We start from the raw sequence: 20877 nt of genomic DNA on the forward strand, positions 1-20877 counted from the left end.
AATAACTTCTAACTCCGATATTGTTTTTTTCATCTCTCTCATATTGTTTTTCTAGGTCAGCCATCTGGATTCTCAAGCATTGATTTTGATGTTGACTGTCTACTAAGTGTCTCTGAGTAGTTTTCAATTGTTCTTTCCAAGCTCTTTCATCAGACCCCTTGAACTTTCTTTTTAAGCTATGAACTTCGTATTTCCAGTATTCAGAGGTTAGTTTCAACTTGGAATTATCCTTGACTTTATCTTGATACCCTTTTCTCAAATCCTCGAGCTCAAAACGGACTCTTTTCTGTTCTCTTTCCAGCTTGTCTGCTCTATCTTTCTGAGATTCAGTATCTAGCTTCCATTGATAACGTTCAGCTTCCAGTTCTTTAACCTTCTGTTTCAGCTCGTTATTCACAGCTTCAAACTCCGCCTTAGTTATCTCAAGTTCAGAAGGGACATGCCTGAGATGTTCCTCCATGGTCCAGGTATCTTCACATTCTGGCACCGGGATGTTATCATTCTTTCTCAGTCTTCGCCACTCCACATAATCCGGAGTAAGCATGTCTCTGGCAGCCACAACATCCATTCGGTATACTTTCTTTCACGAATCAGCTGCTTCCTTGATCCTCTTCTTATAACTGTCATCATTATACACAAACTCTGATCTAGCTAGCCTGTATGTTACCGGGACAAACTGACGTGTCTCATACTGTCTAAGTGCTAACAACGGAGCATACCCAACTGCACCTCAAAGTCTGAGTAAGGTCATAGTATCAGAATCCCCACACCGAAAAAGAACGTCACCGAGGAATAACCAGGGGGTTCTCCAGGTAATATCCCAATCCTGAAGATATGTAAAAACTTTCATCCACTTTTCCTTTGAAGCATCTTCATGCCATTTTCTAGTGATGAATTCTCCCAAATGTGAATAGGTAGTACTGAATCGGCGATAGGCTACCCCATTAGTCTTCTAAAAGTGGCTGTGAATCTAGACTTGAAGGTGCTGAATACACCCAACGAACTTTCCTCCGCCAGTTCTTCTGCAATGGTTGAGGGATCGAAAGGTTTCAGCTAAGATGGCTGGTGCTGGGTTGACTCGCCTTGGACGTTATTCGAATAACTCTACCACGGCTGCGTCGATGCAGCCCAAAGTCTTCGAAAAGATAACCAGACCGTACAGACCTAGTGCAAAAAGGTATATAGTCTTCCATTCATTAGGGTGGTTCTTCATTAGTTGCCTTATGTGAATCCACTCGATTACTTCCCCGTTACCTTTGTGTCGAAGTCGATCAGTCACCCATTTTTCATCAACTCCTGCAATCTTAGCTAGTCCGTTCTTGAAAGGCTGACTCTTGATGTGTTTGATATTTGCCCTCTCTAGTCTGATGTTTTCGCAGTGCAGTAGGGTAGTATACTCTTCAATTGTGGGCACCATGTCCTCCCGGTTAAAGGTGAAACAACTATACCCCGGGTTCCAGAATTGAATTAATGCTCGGAGCAGGAGCTCATTAGTCTTGACATGGAGTAAGAGGGCAATATCACCATATAGTTGGCTGAACTTCTGCTTTTTGTCATTCCCCCAACTGTCCCAACTATTTCGTAGTTCTTGGACATCGTTTTGTTTCAGGCTGACAGATGCGTAACTAACAAGCTCTGACACATAATTTCCCTAAAGACTGTCTCCCTTCTCTTTCTGAGTCTTCTCAGACCATAGTCGTGCCTCAACGTTTTTAATCTCTTTTATTACAACACCTTTATCCATTAATTCGGATTTATTTTGTGTTTAACAAACGCTTTTTTAGGATCAATAGCCTCTTGTTATGATGCAAATGCTAGAAAATAAACACAAAGGCAAAAGGATTAGTAAAATAAAAATAAAAAAAAATGACGAAAGAAAGAAAACACAAAAAAGAAAATGGTTAGGGTAAAAATATCCTAGGTTTTGGAATGTAGTTTCGGGGTAGGCTCTAATTCTCCATGGTTTCCCGGTTTAGGTTCTAAAAACGGTACCCGAGTTCTTCTTGCCGGTGCCCCCTTGGGCTTGTCAGACCCTTAGTCCTAAACCCATCACAGGCTTGTGTGGACTAAGTTAAACTCGAGAGGACACATTCCCTTATCCCCGCACGGTGAATAAATTCACACGAAGACATAAGGTATATGAATCCTGAAGACTACTCGCTAGGCCTGCACGGTGAATAAATTCACACGAAGGCGTCACTTTCACCCCCACTTAAGACAAGGTTTGGAGCTCGGGTATAGAGCCTTAAATGAAAAAGATTTGAAGGTTGAAATCACGAGAAAACGATTAGTACAACTATTTACCCGAAAATATAATCAAAAGTAAGTAAAAAAGGATCGAAATATTACCTTAAAATTTAAACTTACCTTTTTCGTTAAAAAGACAACTGGAAATTACCTTAGCCTGACTCACTTACCTGTCCCCAGCGGAGTCGCCAAACTATCGTAACCGTCTTTCGGTTGGGCCCTGGAATTGGGCTTCGACTTGAAAAATGTGGATTGGAGTCGCCACCGACCATTTTAAAACGAATTTAGTTGGGTCGGACACCATCTTACCTGATCTGCGTTTTTACCAGAAATGTGTCGGGTTCGGGAGTCAGTTACGGTCAAGGAAGGATTAGCACCCTTGAACCGCCCTTTCGGTACCAATAATTTACCGGTTGTCTTAGTTACGAAAATTCAAAATTAAAATTAAAATTTAACAGACTCGATTCAAATTACTTACAATTAATTGATTTGAATACCCTTAAAAGATAAAAACATTTGACTCGTAGCGGAGTATAAAATCGAATTAGGATAGCAAGTGTGTAAACGTGAGAATAATAAATAAAACAATAAAAAATGGAAAATAACAAAACAGGTAAAAAATAATAATAATAATAAATAATAAAAATAAACAAAATGAATAAAATGTTAAAAAACAAAGACACGGATAAAGGGAAAAATTAATGGAGTAAAAAAATAAAAAAAAGATAAAAGAAATTAAAAATGAATAAAAATAATGTGTACATATAAAGTAGTATTTACTATAACAAGTAAAAATAATAAATATATAATACTAGGTAAAACAAATAAAAAATAAAGATATACATGATATTAAGAAAAAAATAATAAATAAATAAAAGGAAATAAAAATATAATATATATAAATAAATAAAAATAAAAATAGAATATTAAGAAAATATATATAAAAACGTATAAAATATAATATTAAGAAACAATATATACATAATAAATGTAGAAAAATTAATACATCTATATATATAATGATATAAGATATATATAATAAAAATAATATAATATAAATAAAAAAAGAGGAATATAGTAAATAAATAAATAAAATATAATTAAAAATATATATATAGGGGACGAAATTAATATAAAAGTAAAATTAAAGGGTAAATTTCAAGGTAAATTAAAGATTAAAATTGACTTAGGGGAAATATTAAATACTTAAAAAAATGAACATGCCTCAGGAGTAGATCTAGGTTCGAAACTTCGAAACCCCACCCCTTTTTGGTCATCGGCGCAACCCACGCTTTGGGTTATTCAAACCAAATCTCAAGAAAAATAACATGCACATACGAGAAATGAACGAATTAATGTAAAAAAAATATGTTACCTTTTATGTCCTTTTCGAATCGTTTACAATAGCTTTGCCTTTGTATTTTTCGTATTTTCCTCTGTATCTTGTTTGTAAATCCTCTTTTACAAATAGGGAGGATTACATATATTTATAGTGAAAAAAACTAACTATTTTTATAATCCTAGTAATAATAGAATCATAATGCAACTAGACTTCTTGCTCGGTTGTTGCACGTTTGTTGGTGTGGTTGTTGCTTTAAAAGATATAGAAGTGGAAGAGTCCTCTTAAGAGATGAACTCTTGCTAGTTCTATATTTTAAGAAAATGGGTGTCTACAATATAATCGATCTTAATAAGCCGAGCCTGCGCAGTGGGTTGCGCCTATTCAAGCCTTGTGTGCTAGGCCTGAAGTGCCGCCTCATTTGAGGATTCCTGGTATTCATCAACAGAAACAAGTGTTGGATCAAATGGCTCATAGATTGACTGAAGAAGCTGAGAAATTGGAACTCCCGTTCCAGTTCAATCCGGTTGTTAGCAAATTAGAGAATATCGACGTCGAAAAATTGCTAGTTAAAACCGGGGAGGCTCTTGCAATCAGCTCTGTTCTCCAGCTGCATTCGTTTTTTGCCTCCAACGATGAAGTCCGTCGAAAGAAATCACCATTAGGATAGAAGAATTCGAATGGAGTTCACCAGCAAAGAGCACTCCAGATGAACCAGGGCACATTAGGAGAGTTTCCTGAAAAAGACACAGTTAATGGATATAGTCCTAGTCCCGATTCGGCTTCACTGGCACCAGCACCGGCACCACTATCTTTGACCGGTTCGGTGAAGGTAGATAGCTTCCTTAATGCATTGTCGGGTTTGTCATCGGAACTGATGGTGGTAATAGAACAAGATTCTAATCATAATGGATTGACTCTAATGGAGAGACTACTAGAATCTCTTTACTCTTATGCAGCATTGTTTGATTGTTCGGAGTCCTCGGTCTCGAGAACATCTATGGAGAGACTCGAGGTGGAAAAGATGCTCTTCGGAGAGGAAATAAAGAACATAATAGCTTGTGAGGGAGCCGAAAGGAAGGAGAGACACGAAAAGCTCAAGAAGTGGATACAAAGGCTCAATTTGGCCGTTTCGTAAACGTCCCTCTGAGTTACTGCGCGATGTTGCACGCAAGGAGATTGCTGCAGGGGTACAACTGTGATACCCAAAATATAGGAGGAGAACAGCTGCGTCGGAATTTGCTGGCAAGTTCGACGGTTGTTTTCGGTATCGGCTTGGAGGTGCAGGAAGTAAAGTACGGTAAATAAAAAGTAGTTTCAATCCCTGAAATGTAATGGTTAAAGCTTTTTAACTTTGGAATGCAATGTTCAGTTGTTTATTTAGCTATCTCTGCATTTCTAAAATGAAAAAAGAGTAATGAGGTATGTGATCTTACGGATTTAAACCAACACATGATTCCGTGTTATATTATTTCTACGCAACTTATACGCTGTTGTAAACTGGCTTCTTTTAGCATCAAGCATTCTTTGTCAATGACATGAGTTGTTCGCTCAAGTGTTTCATTCATAATTTGAAACTACATATTGATACATCTAATTAATATTAAAATCTAGAAGATTATAAGATCAAATGTATTTAACTGTAATTATATGTTAAGCTAAATGTATAAATATTATTATATTGGTCTCATTGCACAAAGGCATATATGGAGCGCCGACAACAAATCAATAATTTTTTTTATTAATCTGAAATAAGTATGAAGAAGTATCTGTTTAAAGATAACTCTCAATCATTTGACAATGAACACTTACTCCTAAAATTCCTAGTGCTCGAACCACCGAGATTGTTTAGTTCGTATAATAAATTAATAATCAACACATAGAAGACGGAGAACAACATTTACCCTAAACCCTAAAATTAATTTGAAAGAAGTATTGAATGGTAAATGCGTAGAATAATCAATTTAGTTACTGACATGCAAAAACTTGTCAATAGGCTTAGTCGGTAATAATTCGATAACTATTTGTTATCACCAATGTTATACATATTTACTTCACGTCTGATTCAAAGACCAAAGAGAGAAAGAGGGAGAAAGCTTGCCAGTTAGCAATGCAATTTGATTACACAAGTTAATCTCTCGAAGAAAATGGGGCACATATTTGTGTTGAACACAATGACATCCCTCATCCACTCTGGCGCCACCCTCTCAAATGTCCCCAACGACGATACCCGGTACACCAACTCGGCTTCCTCCCCGCCTCTTTTGTCTACCCACGTTAGGCTGAATGAGTAACCTGTTTCATTTATCCAGAGTCAAATGATCAGTCATTTCTTGTACGCAGCAGCTAGTTCTTGAATAGGTGTGACTATCGTAAACACCAACTACTTATGGATGTATTTATTAAAATCTATATTACTTCATGTATGCTTAATTTCTTTTTCATGCTTTTTATCTGACTATAGTCCCTATCCATGTCCAAATAGATGTCGAAGACAAATGTCAAAAATCAATACTTCACAGAAAACATAAAAAAAATCGGATAAAAGGGTTGAAGGTTTGGACCTCATATTCTGTAAATCCAACCATTTTAAGTGAAACAGACTTTATCTCTGCCATTGCTTTATACCAAAGCGGTTTGCAGAAATAATCTTTAAATTTTTCTGATCTTAAATCACATTACAGATGTTACCGCTTAACAAATCAACATACCAACTTTACGGGGGGAAATACCTGGAACTAGAAATGAAAGATGGAAATACTCAAAATTTAATGAGATGACTACGATTCTCAAGTTAAGAATTACCGCTTGATTGATGCAGAGCTGAAATGCATAGTCCTTCAGTTTGGTTAGCGGTGGATATTTTCATACCCACTAAGCACTCAATAAGATCTTGAAGGAGACAAGTTCCACGATCAGTGGCATTTTCACTTATACTGCCTTTACAGCATTCTGGCTGCATAATCATCCAAACAGTCAGTAAAGATATAGAAACATCTTTTGAGTAAACAGATGATTAATTGAGAATATACCAGCTGAACATGTGAAAGATTCGCGTAGGACAAAGCTTTCTCAGGAATGTCTTCTGTCAAAGCACATGATGTGGTAATTTTACCATTAGCCGAATCAGGAGTAACAATGCTGTCTTCGGCCGCAGCAGCTGATTCCCTGCTACACTTTCTTGTATTCATTCTAGTGGTGTTACCAGAAATCCTCTCTGCCACAAATTGTGCACTTCTAGGAGAGACGGTTGGTATATTATCTCTATTGCCACCCTTAAAATGTCCCTCTTGAAGATTTTGCAGCCTCGTAACTTCTTCAGAAAGTGCTTTATCTGTCATAAATTTTAGCATTCGGTTAGAAAAGAGCTATACAAATGCTTGACACTAGAAAATTAAAACATCCAACAAAGGCAAGTCTACACATTTATCTTATTATGTTTCCAAAGACACCGTGTAAAAATTAAGATAATCCACTTTCAACTTCATATATATATCTAGTTAGTGATTGAGGTGTTCAAACAATAATTGACTTCGTATAAATGTCAAAATGGAAGATGTGGAGTGTAGAAAATTGTGAATATGCAATCAAATCACCAGCACGATAACCATCATAGATGTCAAAATTATGATTTAACCTTTTAAAGTTATAGCAAGGAAGAAGGGAAAAACGAGAGATCTATTAACATTGCTGAGAGAAGTAATATATAGCAATACTGAAAACAAATCAACAAGCACAGTTACCTCCTCCTTCCAGTCCATCTAATAATGAACTAAACAGTTTTTGTCCCGTGCATTTTGGACAAGTGCAAGCCTCAACAATACAAGAACCAACAACCAACTTCAAAGGCAATGACAGATGTAAAACCTAAATTCATTTTTTACTCAGACAAAAACCTGAGCATAGAAAGAGATGCAATCAACAACTGATTACTACTTACACTTCTGGCTGTCTTCAATCAAAAGCTTTTGGTAGTCTGCACAATGTGCACATTGCTTGTCCTTGCTAGACCTGCATTATTACATTTGTGTAAAAGTTCAAGAAAGTAGACTCTGGCATGCTATCGTGCAAAGGCCAAAGTGAATTAAAAATACTTACATTACAGAGGCCACTTCACTTCTCAACTCATTAACTTCAGCATTTAATTTGTCATTTTCATTCTTCAAGTGCTGTATCAACTCCTCTGCAGCTGTAACAAGAGAAAGCAAACAATTAAGCATTTTAGAAGGGTCCTAAACGATTTTTCAAGTTTGTTTAACTAGCAAATATAGCAAGTAGAAAAATTGTCAAGATAGCGAGATAGAACTTCCGTTAATGTTTGGTTCACTTAATCAGTAGAAGTTCAACAAGAATTTATAGAACCAAATGCAAGCCATTAGCAAAGTTTGGTTCGTTCTACAGCCTCACATTCATGGTTATAACTTAAAACAATAAATTTATTGCGTTAACACACAACTACTAGAATGTCACATATTCGTTACGTCTAGAGCTTAGGCCTTAAATGATGGTTCAAGTATCTGAGCACGGTTATGTAGAAATCTATAGTATCTAGTTTCTACCATTACCAACCAAACGAATTTTAAAATGCTATAGCCACAACCATACCTTCCACAAAACGCAAAAGCATCCTGCTTCCATTTTAAAGCTTTTCATAATGACAAACTATCAGTCATGAGATCAGCCCAACCATTAAGCATTCAACCTCAAGATAAAATGATTTTGAATTATAAAACACATTATTTTACCTTACATTTCATAAGGAAGGTCCAAAATAATAACGTATCTTTTATGTAAAAGCCAAAATCAAGTGATAGTTATATTTTGTTATATTTCTATGATATATGCAAAATAAACACAAAAGAGGAAACAAAAACAAAGAGCTGACTTTGAGATTCTCATAAAATATGAAGACAGATAAAAAAAAACCAGTAACACTAGAGTGGTGATATACTGACCACGCACATAATTCAAGAATTTCTCTTCTTGAGCTCTATGTATGTCATCCATTTCAGACAGTTTTCTCTTCTGAAAAAGGAATGGAAATAAAAATCATAATAACGGTGTAGACATAAAGCTACATTTCCTTCTCAACGGGTGGAAAGGGGGGGGGGGGACCGAAAATTCCATTTTAACCAAACAAACAAGAAATCGTATACACCTTGCAGCTGAATTTTATTCCACTTTAACGGGGAAAAAGGGGAAAAACATTTTGCTCTTTTCTTCAGTTTTGTTGGCAACCAAACTTATAAAGATATAAATTGCATGACAGATCTAAAAAGGAAGAGTGGGGAAGTGAAAATCTAAAATTATCATTAAAAATAAAATTTTAGGGGGGAAAGAGGAGTTGCGATACCTTGAGTTTGTCATACTTATCGTAAAGTTTTGCATATAAAGACTCCATCTGCAAAACAAATGGATTAACTAAAATCTGTGATTTTGGAATCAGAACTCAAGTGCCTAAAGAAACCCTTGTTTTCTGTTCAAGATCGATATATACATGAATCGAATCGGTAAAAGGCGGAAACAAAATTAAGCGTTGTAAAAAGGAAAAGATATGTACTCTTCCTCTTCGTCGCGTTTTCTAAGCAAACAATCAGAAATTAACGAGAAGTCTGAAAAAACAAAAGGCGATGATAGTGTTATGAAAATTTTAATTAAGATTTAGAAAATGAGAAAGAATTGTTTACTTTTAACCTATTGTTTGGTAGCCTGGGAAATGCGGGAAAATGGAATTTCAAAAAATCCAGGAAACTAAGCTCTCTCTTGGTCCGGTGGTCGGCCACTGCACTATACTTGCTGCAGAGCGTAAAAGTGAAAGCAATGGAAGAATTTTCAAATTTATGATCAAAATGAAATTAATCTATTTTTGGAATAATTATAAATTAAATTTTTAACATTTACACATTTTTATTAATTAATTCTATTTTTTATCAGTTTATCAAATTCAATTTCTCTCCCATTCTGATACATCAATTTATCCAAAATAATAATAATAATACCTCAATTATTATTGGGTAAACTACATGTTTAATATCTAAAATATCAATTTTATTTTATTTAAATACTTAAATTTTTATTTATTTTAAAATTATACTTAATGTTTACTTTTTTTCATTTTAATACACTGCCACTAAAAATGGCACTACATTTTTACCTTTTGGTGACATGGCCGAGCGGTAAGGCGAGGACTGCAAATCCCTTATTCCCCAATTTAAATTCGAGTGTTGCCTAATCAATAAAAAATTCAAAATCCTAACATCTCCTATTGTCCAGGATTCAAGGAAAAACTAAAGTAGTGGGAGGAAATCAATAAATCTTGATATGAGAGACTATCTGAGGGGTTACTAGGGGAATCCTGAATTAGATTGGATAATGAGAGTGTCTAATTAACTAATGAATGGTTGCATTGTAGAAGGGTTGGAAGATACTTTGTAGACATATTGATGAAAGTCTAGTGTTCAGGCATCCAATTAATATTAGATTCATGTATGATTGACTTTTACTTGATGAGATTAAAAAAATAAGACCCCAGTCATAATGGAAGGAATGGATCTATCTCCTACTGTCTCTTCAAGTGGGAGTGATGGCGAGTAGATCCAAGAAGCCATAAGCCGTTTTGCTCTTTTGCTTGCTTTCATGTACACGGGTACCTCTCCTCCTCGCTATAGGGACCACCAGTAGCAAAGGTGGGATGTTGAATTCATACACATCCCTCTTCATAATTTAGGTATTGATTGAATTATAAATGATTCAAACCTATAGGCGCCCACCCCCGGCTCTTTTTTTTAAAAAAAAAGGAAATGAAGCTTGATCCTTTATTTCTAAATAATATTTTTCATAATTAAAAATAATATATAATACTTTAAATCTTTCAATATTATTTAATTTAAATATTATTTAAATAATAATATATAAATAATATGTATAATAAGAATATTATAATAATAAAATATATAATATTATTCTTAATAATATTATATATCTTAATAATACTATATAGAAATATAGATTTATATAAATTATATTATTCATCACTCAATTATCTTCTAACCCTTATTTTTGTCACTAAAGTTTAAAAACTTTTAATTTAACTACTCAACTTTCAAATTGTTTCTGCTTTAATCACACTAATTTATTTTATTAAGAATTTTTGTGACATTATAATTTTATTAATATTTTATTAATATATAATAAAATTATAAAAAAGTAAATTTAAAAGCTAGAGTGATTAAACTAGGAGTAATTTAAAAGTTAAGTAATTAAATTAAAAAAAGTAAACTTCAATGACCAAAAAAGATAATTGAGTGATGAATTATGCAATTCACCCATAAAAAGGTATCACATACAACAATTTCGTTAAATTTTTAACGACGAGGTACCAAAACGAAACAAAAAATAAATGCTAGGCATGATTTTGAAACAAATGAAAATTTAGGCACTAAAACAAAACAAACTCGTAGTTTAGGTACTGATGTGTAGTTTACACATTATTATTTTATATCTTTAATCTAATTTTTGTAACAATATTAACCAAAAAAAATGAATTTGTGATACCTTAAAACGTATCACGAACTTTACTAATAATAATAATTTAAACATTAAAGTAAAAATAAATAAATATAATTCGAAAGTAAAATAGAGCCATTTCAAATTTAAAAATGTTAAATTATTTTTATTTTTAAAATGTGTAGTTTTGAAATAAGTTATCCTTTTATTTTTGTTGAAAATAAAACAATAAATGTGAATCAACTTATCTTAGTGGTTAAAAAATCGTTGTTATTCTTAGAGGTCATGGGTTCAACGACCAATGACTGCAATATGGCGAGCGATTGAGTGTTTGTTTTCAAATGGTTGAGAGTATTTAGAACAGATGTTACTTTGTAAAGGAAATGTTGTTATTCTTAAAGATCATGGTTCAAGGACCAGCGACGTCTTGAGCGTTCATTTTTTAATGATCGATAGTATTTAGAACAGATGCTACTTTATAATCACTAATTATATTATCATCACTAATTATATTATCATCACTAATTATATCACTATTTCGGGTTTAAATATTCAATTTTATGTATGATGTTTAGAGACTAAGAGAATGATAATTTATTGAAAATATCAATAATTTTTTATTCGATATTGTTGTTAGATAGTCGATAAGACTTAATAAAAGTTGAAATTAAGTCGAGACAAATTTTGTTTTGAGAATCAAAATCTTTTAATATTGTATTTCTCATTCATAATGTTTGAATTCATAATATTATTAAAAGGATATCAAATTTTTATCGCTTGATTTAATAAATGCAACACTGATATGAGACATATTATTAATATCTTTTTTAAAAATATTATTAGATCAATAAATGAGTTAAACAAAAAAACTGAACAAGAATTTAATTTATAAACCCATTACATAAATAAATAGTTTTTTTTCAAATGATTTTAGTTTATAATATATAGTTTCACCTTCACATGGTTCGTGAACAATTTTATATTTAGTTATTCTCAAAGATGTTAAGCACAAGGGGCTTCGAGGATTGAAGTTCGTTTCCTAAAAGGCAATATATATATATTATTAATTCATATCGCTCTTTTGTCTTGCTTTAATTTAATTCTGTTATAAATTTGTACGAATCAACTTACTTCAGCGGTTGAGAAAACGTTGTTGTTACTAAAGATCATGAGTTCGAATACCAATAACATTAGTAGAGTGATTAAGAGTTCATTATTAAATAGTTGAGAGTGTATAGAACATATATTAGTTTATAAACACATCGTCTTAATTAAAAAATTGTTGTTCCTAAAAGTATGAATAACTGTATACATCAATACAATATTGTATTTAAAATAGTTTTTTTTTATCATTCAGAATAATGCAATGGACTAATTAATAATACTTTTAAAATTTTATATAATATATAGGCCGAATAAATTAAAGAGTAATTTTAAATTAGAGTTTCAATTTTAGGAAGTCTAGAGTTTTGGGTTTGATATATAAAATTTAAATTTTATATATTTTAATTTCATGTGTTTCATTTAGGATTCAAGATAATTTATTTTTATTTGTTTCGAACGAATACAATATACTATATGTTAAGAATGTTTTTAATTATTGGTAACAACACATATACATCTTGTAAATGTAACCGTTCGAACCTGAAATATTTAAAAAGAACATCATTTTTATCACTAAAATCGTTTAATTAATTCAGATAATTATATTTCTCGTGAATTGACATGCTTAATATATAATCATTGTCAAGTCTCATAAGGATCATGGACAAATCTATTAAGGATTAGGGCTATTGTCCCTTCAAAATTTATTGATATAATAATATTTTAAATCCTTTTAAATTTATATATTAATCAAATTAAACTTTTATTTCTTTCAATTTTTAAATTTAAATAATATAAAATAATTTAACACTCTCAAATTTTAATTTTAATTCCGTCCCTAACAAGGACCTACTTGAAAGTCATTATATTATCACATAAAAGCACCCATAAATTCTTTATGGCAGCATTAAGTCACATCCCAGCAAAGCTCATTAAGGATCAGACACCCCCTCTTCGATAGTTATGTAGGCTTAATATACTATTAAAAAAATATATTATTAAAAATATTATTATTTTTTTAACATTTTTGATAAAATACTGTCTAAAATATTATTTTTATTCCAAATGTTAATTTTACTATTTAAAATCGGTAGAAAAAATAATATTTTACATAGCGCCCAATATTAATATTTCTAGTAAAAAATAAGGTTTTAAGTAACGTCCAATATTAATATTTCACTAGAAAAATAATATTTTAGATAGTGTTTTATCGAAAATATTAAAAAAAATAATATTTTCGGTAACACCTTTCCTTAGACATATATTAAGGTGCGGCACCCGAAACATCCCCTCATAGTTAGGAAAAGGACCATATTTGGACCACTTGGTTCACCAATTAAAGTTTTTTTTTTGGGAGTGCTCTAAATTAAAGATGATGAAAATAATTTTTCTTTTTTTATTTACTATTTTCTATTCATACTTTTTTTATTTCATTTTAATCATTTTTTAAATATAATAATTTCTTTTGGTTTATGAGCCGGTGTGAATAATATGAAAATATTTATTTTTCATACATAGCTTGTAATAATATTCTAAGTAAACAAAGCACCTAAGTGGACAATTTATTTTCCCTGGAATCCTATGTGGATAGTTAATCACTTAAAATTTTAAAAATAATAGTAATAATACGAACCAACTTACCGCAGTGACAAAAGGAATCGTTGTTGTTCTTAGAGGATACGAGTTCGAGTACCAGCGACTGTAGCAGGGTGATTGAACGTTCATTGTCAAATAATTGAGAGTATTTAGAATAAATATTACTTTATAATACCTTAACTTAATAAAAAAATAATAGTAATAATAAAGGTTAAAGTAATTTCTCAAAGGTTAATTTCAATTTTCAAGTCATTAACTACTCATATAGAATTATATAAGTAAAAAAGATAATTTGATAAAAAAATATTTAATTAAATTTTAAGATATTATGATTATCAATAAGATGATTGTAAACAATTTTTATTAATTATCTGAATTAGGTGTGTTGACTACTTAATTAATTCATTAATTAATAGGAATTTAGAACTTCAATGTTAATGCGAAAGATAGACAAGGGATCCACATGGCCTAGCTGTACAAATGTTTGTATTAATTCTAGGTATAATATGTTTGAGTTATATTGAAATTAATTTTCAATGAGTTGTCATGTTTCATTATTATATTATTATTGATGATGATTCTTATTCATCACCAACAATAATATTTACTTGTATCTTTATTTTTATTAAATTATTTTTTTAATTTTTGTGCATGATATTTTTTATTTATACAATGTTGTGTATTTTATTTTTAAAATACTATTTTTAATTCAACATAAATTATTGTGTAAAATAGATCATTCCACATTGAACTTTACTCTTTCTCCTATCTTACTTATTGTATTTTTAATTTTTATAATTTAATTACTGAACTTTCAAATTACTCATGTTTTGATCATTTGAATTATTTTATTATTATTTTTATATAACTTAGTATTTTTATTAATATTTGATATAAAATAATTTAAAATATAAAATAAAAATAGAAGGTGTCAGGACGCTATCGTTGGCCACCATCGATTGTCACATATGGTGGTTGTTCGATCCCAAATTTCATAAGTCGGTTCGTCTTGACCCTTGAGTCCGAGTTTGGTGATTGTTTAATCGAAAAATGTCTACAAACTTGTGAATCTCGACTGAAACATTTCGACTTTTTCACTTTCGATCTCTAATTCGTAGACTTCAAACAAGTTTCGATAAAAATGATCAAATTCAAACTCAAAATGTTGAAGCAAAGCAACCCTTGAAATTTGGGTTATTTTTAAGGAAAGTTAATAAAAAAAACCATTGATGGTATTATTAATTTGAACTAAATAATGAGATACTTAAACTAATATATAGGGACTAAATCATAAATTTAAAAAACAGTAGAAGAACCAAAACCAAAATTTGACTATTGTCCCACGTCTTACTCGAACATTGGGTCCTGAGTTAAAAAACAAAGAGTGAGTTTTAAGGCGAAGGCAAAGGTCCCACGTGGAAGCATGCGAGCGTGAAGGAGGTTTTGGTACTCTGCTCGGCCACATATGTTGCTGTGCTTTCATGATCTTTTTGGCTTTTGTATGCACTCGGTCATTGTTTAAAATTGATAAATTAAACTGATAAAGTACTTATTTTTTTAATTAATTAAAGGGTAAATTACACGTTTCTTCAATCTACTTTACTATCTCCTATTTTGCTCACCAAACTTTTAATTTTTCTAATTTTGCTCGCTAAACTTTACAGATTGAATCATTTTGCTCACTCCACCATTAACTTTTTAAAGGCGTTATGATGTGCCACATGAATCAAAATGATGTTTTGAAAAACTCAAATATACTCTAAAATAACATCGTTTTTTGAGTAAAATATGATATAGAGTAAAGTTTAATGACTCATGGTATAATTTACCATTTTTTCTTCTCTTCTCTATTTCTCAAAACTCATGATTTTGGGATGAAATATTTTGATATCCTCACTTTTAATCTCAAATTTATGGACTTCAGAGTAACTTCCAAAAAATAGAGGTTAGATTCGAACTCACAGCGTCGAGACGAAGCGATCCATCCCATTTTGGGACCAAACGACCACCATCTACAGCTGTCGACGATAGTCGACGATGACATCTAACCACCTTATATTTTTATTTTATTTTTTAATTATTTTATATTAACTGATAATAAAAAATCATCCATTAGGGAGAAAATAGAGGAGTGAGCAAAATGATTCAATTTGTAAAGTTCAGTGATCAAATTAAAAAATTAAAAGTTTAGTAAAAACAGGAGAGAGATTAAAGTAGAGGGAGGAACGATGTAATTTACCCTTAATTAAAAATTAAAGCTTCCATATTGGCCAGTTGCTGTGGGATTCTCGTTACGTCCCCGTGTATAGTAATACAATCATCATTATTCAAAGGCAATGAATTATTATCATTTCCATGGGGTATAACCGATTAAAAAAAAACAGTAACTCACAGAGCTTTTCTTTTTCGCTTTAATGTATTCTAAAGGGGCATTGAGTAGTAGTTTTTGCTCCGTTGTTTCCAAAACTTCGGAATTTTCTTGGTGAGTGTTTTCAGGGGCTTTTATTATTCATTTTGGGCTGTTGGGGTTTTGTTTTTTTGGAGGGGTTGACCTAAGCGGATTAATTTACTTTGGTGTCTGATTTGGAGATTCTCTTGTTTTTGGCAATGATTTGGTGGTTTTTCTCAATGGGGTATGTGGAATGAATCTGGTGATGGATTTGATGGATTTAAAGCAAGTTTTTTTCCTGAAATATTTAGTGGGTTTTCGTTGTTTTACATGTTGAAGAAGAAGCTATATTTGGGGTAATTCTCAAGGTCTGACCTTTTGAGAACGAGCTGGCTTAATCACTTGAGGTTGCTGTGTTTTTTTTTGGGTGTGAGGGTTAATGTAAAACTGGGTCTTCGTTTTAGATTTAGAAAGTGCCTTGCTTTGAGAAAATGGCTTGCATGAAACTTGGATCCAAAACTGATGCCTTTCAGAGGCAAGGGCAGGCTTGGTACGTAACTGGTCCCTGCAATTATATTACATCTCTATCTACTTCTGCCTACATTTGTTCTGTCATTGACTATTGTGAGATGATGTGTTGCTTTACTTTGTTTTGGTCTTGCTCTTTCATTTTAACTTTTAGTTTTTGTTAATTTTTTTGGACTTACTTTAATGTATCAATTTGGGTGCATATGGATCAAGAGACATACAAATATGCATGCTATGGTTGTGGATTTGAGCGACCAAACTAAGTTTAGGTTTCATATTCCTATGTCTGAAACTAAAGTTTTCATGCTACAATCACTTAATTGCTTAGTGATTCAGTCAGTTGCTCTTTAAACTCTGTGAGGTTAGTATTTGGTAAATAGACGTTGTTCCATTGCTCTTTGGTTTTGGATGAAGTTGAAGTAATGCACTTTATTAAAGCTTCAATTTACAGGAGAGGAGTAGCTTATCCATCATCAATCAACTCGAAACTTAAGAACAATTTATTTTGACTCTTTATAGTCTGAATCACCAATCTTTTGTTACCGATATACTGAATATAAGAATGATACGGTTCATGCTTAAGCACTTTAAGTTATGACTGAAGTTGTCATGTGGATTTGTGGTTAAACAATCAAAACAGAAGGGGGGATGCCCATCTGTTAGGAGACCTTGAACCTGTGCTGAACCTTTTGTTTATATATCTTATGCTTACTATTACCAGGTTAGACTGGTTTAACATTGTGTTTAGTTTAATAGTACTTAGGTTAAATAAGATAATCCATTTTCCCCACATTCCTTTTCAACAAATATGACAATTTTGATCAATATTGGAAGCTTGTTAACACTTAGCGCTGATGGAATCAAACAAAATGAGAATGTGGTAATGTTTCGTATCGTAGTGATTGCAAATGTGGAATCCCAGCATTTGGATGAGAAGGATGAGTCTTGAAAAGTGATGTGCATGCCCACTAAGATTGGGTTATTAATGTTTCATCCGTATAATAGATGGAACCATTTCATACTATTGTTTGTTTTTATTTACAATGATTTTTTGTATAATAAGATTACCTTTTAACATGGGGCCAAGCTTCTTTGGTTTTGATTCTAAGCACCCTGCATATCCCGAAGCATGTGAAAATCTTGTTATATTTCTCTGTGTTAAGCTTAATATGCATGTTATATTATAGGTTCTGTACAACTGGACTTCCTAGTGACATTGTTGTTGAAATTGGAGAAATGTCCTTTCATCTTCACAAGGTAATTTTCCCTTCATGTATATACTTCATTCTGATTGCTTTTCCCCTTTTACTTGTTAAACTTTTCTGAAATTATATGTTTATAAAGTCTTTCCACTCATTTTTATGGATTTTTGCAAAATAAAGATAGAAAATCCTTTCTTGTGCCCCGCACCATCTTTCTAAGACCTCATCTATTGAGTTGCAGTGTGTTGCTTTTCCAATTTCTCAAGTCTTTTCCTTTCAACAAAGAGCGGTAAAGTCCTTCGCATGAACTTGCATCCGGTGCGATGCATGGTGAATTGAAGTGTCTAATCAAATAACTATACATTTTAAGGTTCTTACTCTTCTTAACTATCATTTGGTGCAGTTCCCTTTACTCTCAAGAAGTGGTGTTATGGAAAGATTAATCGCAGAAGCATCTGACGAAGAAGAAAAGTGTTTTATATGCATCTCTGACATTCCCGGAGGGGCCAAAACTTTTGAACTTGTTGCGAAGTTCTGCTATGGAGTGAAACATGAACTCACTGCCTCAAATGTTGTGTACCTTCTATGTGCTGCTGATCATCTAGAAATGACTGAGGAATATGGGGAAGGCAATCTTATTGTACAGACTGAAACCTTTCTTAATCAAGTAGTCCTCCGGAATTGGAAAGATTCTCTAAGAGCACTTCAAACATGTGATGATATTATCTCTTATGCTGACAAACTGAATATTACTAAAAGGTGCATCGAATTGTTAGCCACAAAGGCATCTACTGACCCCAACTTATTCGGGTGGCCCATGATGGAACAAAGTGGTCCAATGCAGAGCCCTGGTGGAAGTGTGTTGTGGAATGGGATAAGTACTGGGGCCAAACCAAAAAATACAAGTTTGGATTGGTGGTATGAGGATGCATCAAGTTTAAGTTTACCTCTCTATAAGAGATTGATTTCAGCCATGGAGTCTTGTGGTATCAGAGAGGAGATAATTGCCGGCTCACTCACTTTTTATGCAAAAAAGTACCTACCTGGTTTGATCAGGCGTCAGGGTGCTAAGGATTCTAACTCGAGTGCCTCTCTTGCACCTGTGGCCTTGGGGGCTCCTCTATCTGAAGAAGATCAAAAAATTTTGCTGGAGGAGATTGATAGGTTGCTTCCTATTAAAAAAGGTCTTGTCTCAACCAAGTTTTTGTTTGGACTGCTTCGGACAGCCATGATTATTCGAGCAAGCCCCTCTTGTATATCTAACTTTGAGAAAAGGATTGGGTTGCAGCTTGATAAAGCAACTCTGGAAGACCTACTGATGCCTAATTTCTCTTATTCCATGGAAACACTTTACAACGTGGACTGCGTGCAGCGAATTCTTGAGCATTTTCTTGCCATGGACCAAATCATTGGTGGTGCCACTCCATGCTCGGCTGATGATGGCCAGATTATTGGCTCGCCGTCATTAACACCCATTACGATGGTAGCCAAGCTAATTGATGGGTACCTTGCGGAAGTTGCCCCTGATGTTAATTTGAAGCTCCCCAAGTTCCAGGCTCTTGCTGCATCAGTTCCTGAATATGCCCGGCCATTAGACGATGGTCTTTATCGTGCCATAGACATTTATCTCAAGGTACTATCCTTACTGCACATGATTGCTAGTTACATTGTTTTCTTCAGTTTTTTATACTGCAATATTACCAGAACTAGTTCACTAATCCAAGAACTCTGCAATTGTGCCCAAACGCTAGTCATATGTTTTAATATCTATCCAAGTTGAGCATAGAGTCCCTTTTAAGTTGTTTCTGTCATTGGTTCTTTTACTGGATACTTTTATTTGGCATTTTTAAAGTAAGTTGCTTCTCTCGTCTGCTCGAAACAAAGTTAGCCAGCCAGAAAGCTAAATCTTATATAAGTTGATTAGTAGGGAGCTTAAAATTGTCCTGTTCTTAAAATCAATAGTTTCATCTTAAAGAAGGGTACAAGAAAGAAAGCATGAAACGCTTGATTGCTACAATTATTTTTTGAACTTGTTTCACTTTCTCCTATGCTTATTAAACTTGCAGTCACACCCATGGTTGTTGGAATCCGAAAGAGAACAACTATGCCGGCTGATGGACTGCCAGAAGCTCTCCTTGGAAGCCTGTACCCATGCTGCACAAAACGAGAGACTGCCACTGAGAATAGTTGTCCAAGTCTTGTTCTTCGAGCAGGTTCAGCTTAGGACTTCAATTGCCGGTTGCTTTTTGGTTTCAGATAATATTGATGGATCACGACAGTTAAGAAACGGGTTTGCAGGTTCAACTGATGGAGGGTGGACCTCAACTGTGAGAGAAAATCAGGTTTTGAAGGTAGGCATGGATAATATGAGAATGCGGGTTTCCGAGCTTGAGAAAGAATGTTCAAACATGACGCAAGAAATAGAGAAGCTAGGTCGGGGGAAGGGCCCTTCAAGCACTTGGGGTACTGTATCGAAGAAATTCGGATTCAAGTTGAAGTCTCAAATGTGCAGTGCACAGGAGAATTCTATAAGCAACCAGAAGAATGGAAATGGAAAGATTGAGAAAGTGCAGGAAATGAAAGTTGAGCACAAAAAGTACTCGAGTAAAGATGACTAATACAATCAATCACAATGAAGTTTCTTGTATTCATCATTCTGATCCTTTTGGTAGTCATTGTTATTGTTGTTGTTTAGTTGTACTTCTAAACTTTGTTATAAACCAAGCTTCCCACCTTTGACCCCCTGTAACTGTGTACCATATCCCATTTTACTTTTCCTTTTAAAAAACACCCATTTGGTCTCCAGATTCTGAATTATGTGCCAGATGGAGATGATGGTGAAAGTGTAATTCAATTTGTTTCATTCATGTACTGTTTCCCTTTATACGCATGTATAATCTCAGATTATTAAACACCACTGAAATAAAGATGATCGTTATCACGGATAAATAACAGGCTTACATGTT

The 20877-nt window shown here is 33.1% G+C and overlaps 2 protein-coding genes and 1 pseudogene across 2 annotated transcripts; 2 read left to right on the top strand and 1 right to left on the bottom strand.

The window, feature by feature from the left end:
- The first annotated feature begins 3909 nt into the window (after positions 1-3909).
- Positions 3910-4880, top strand: LOC120168064 (annotated as a pseudogene).
- Positions 4881-5528: 648 nt separating this feature from the next.
- Positions 5529-8213, bottom strand: LOC120168065. The gene is made up of 6 exons (XM_039176907.1): positions 8192-8213; positions 7685-7775; positions 7527-7597; positions 6619-6920; positions 6392-6542; positions 5529-5881 (listed from the first exon to the last, which is right to left on the bottom strand). Exons 1-6 carry the CDS (start codon positions 8211-8213, stop codon positions 5691-5693), a joined length of 828 nt encoding a protein of 275 aa, XP_039032838.1. The 3' UTR covers positions 5529-5690.
- Positions 8214-16114: 7901 nt separating this feature from the next.
- Positions 16115-20793, top strand: LOC120168017 (BTB/POZ domain-containing protein At1g30440-like). The gene is made up of 4 exons (XM_039176885.1): positions 16115-16731; positions 17897-17966; positions 18315-19544; positions 19978-20793. Exons 1-4 carry the CDS (start codon positions 16673-16675, stop codon positions 20527-20529), a joined length of 1911 nt encoding a protein of 636 aa, XP_039032816.1. The 5' UTR covers positions 16115-16672; the 3' UTR covers positions 20530-20793.
- The last annotated feature ends 84 nt before the right edge of the window (positions 20794-20877 follow it).

Source organism: Hibiscus syriacus, unplaced genomic scaffold, assembly GCF_006381635.1.
Source record: "Hibiscus syriacus cultivar Baekdansim isolate YM2019G1 unplaced genomic scaffold, ASM638163v2 tig00111708_pilon, whole genome shotgun sequence".
In the NCBI taxonomy this organism is placed as follows: domain Eukaryota; kingdom Viridiplantae; phylum Streptophyta; class Magnoliopsida; order Malvales; family Malvaceae; genus Hibiscus; species Hibiscus syriacus.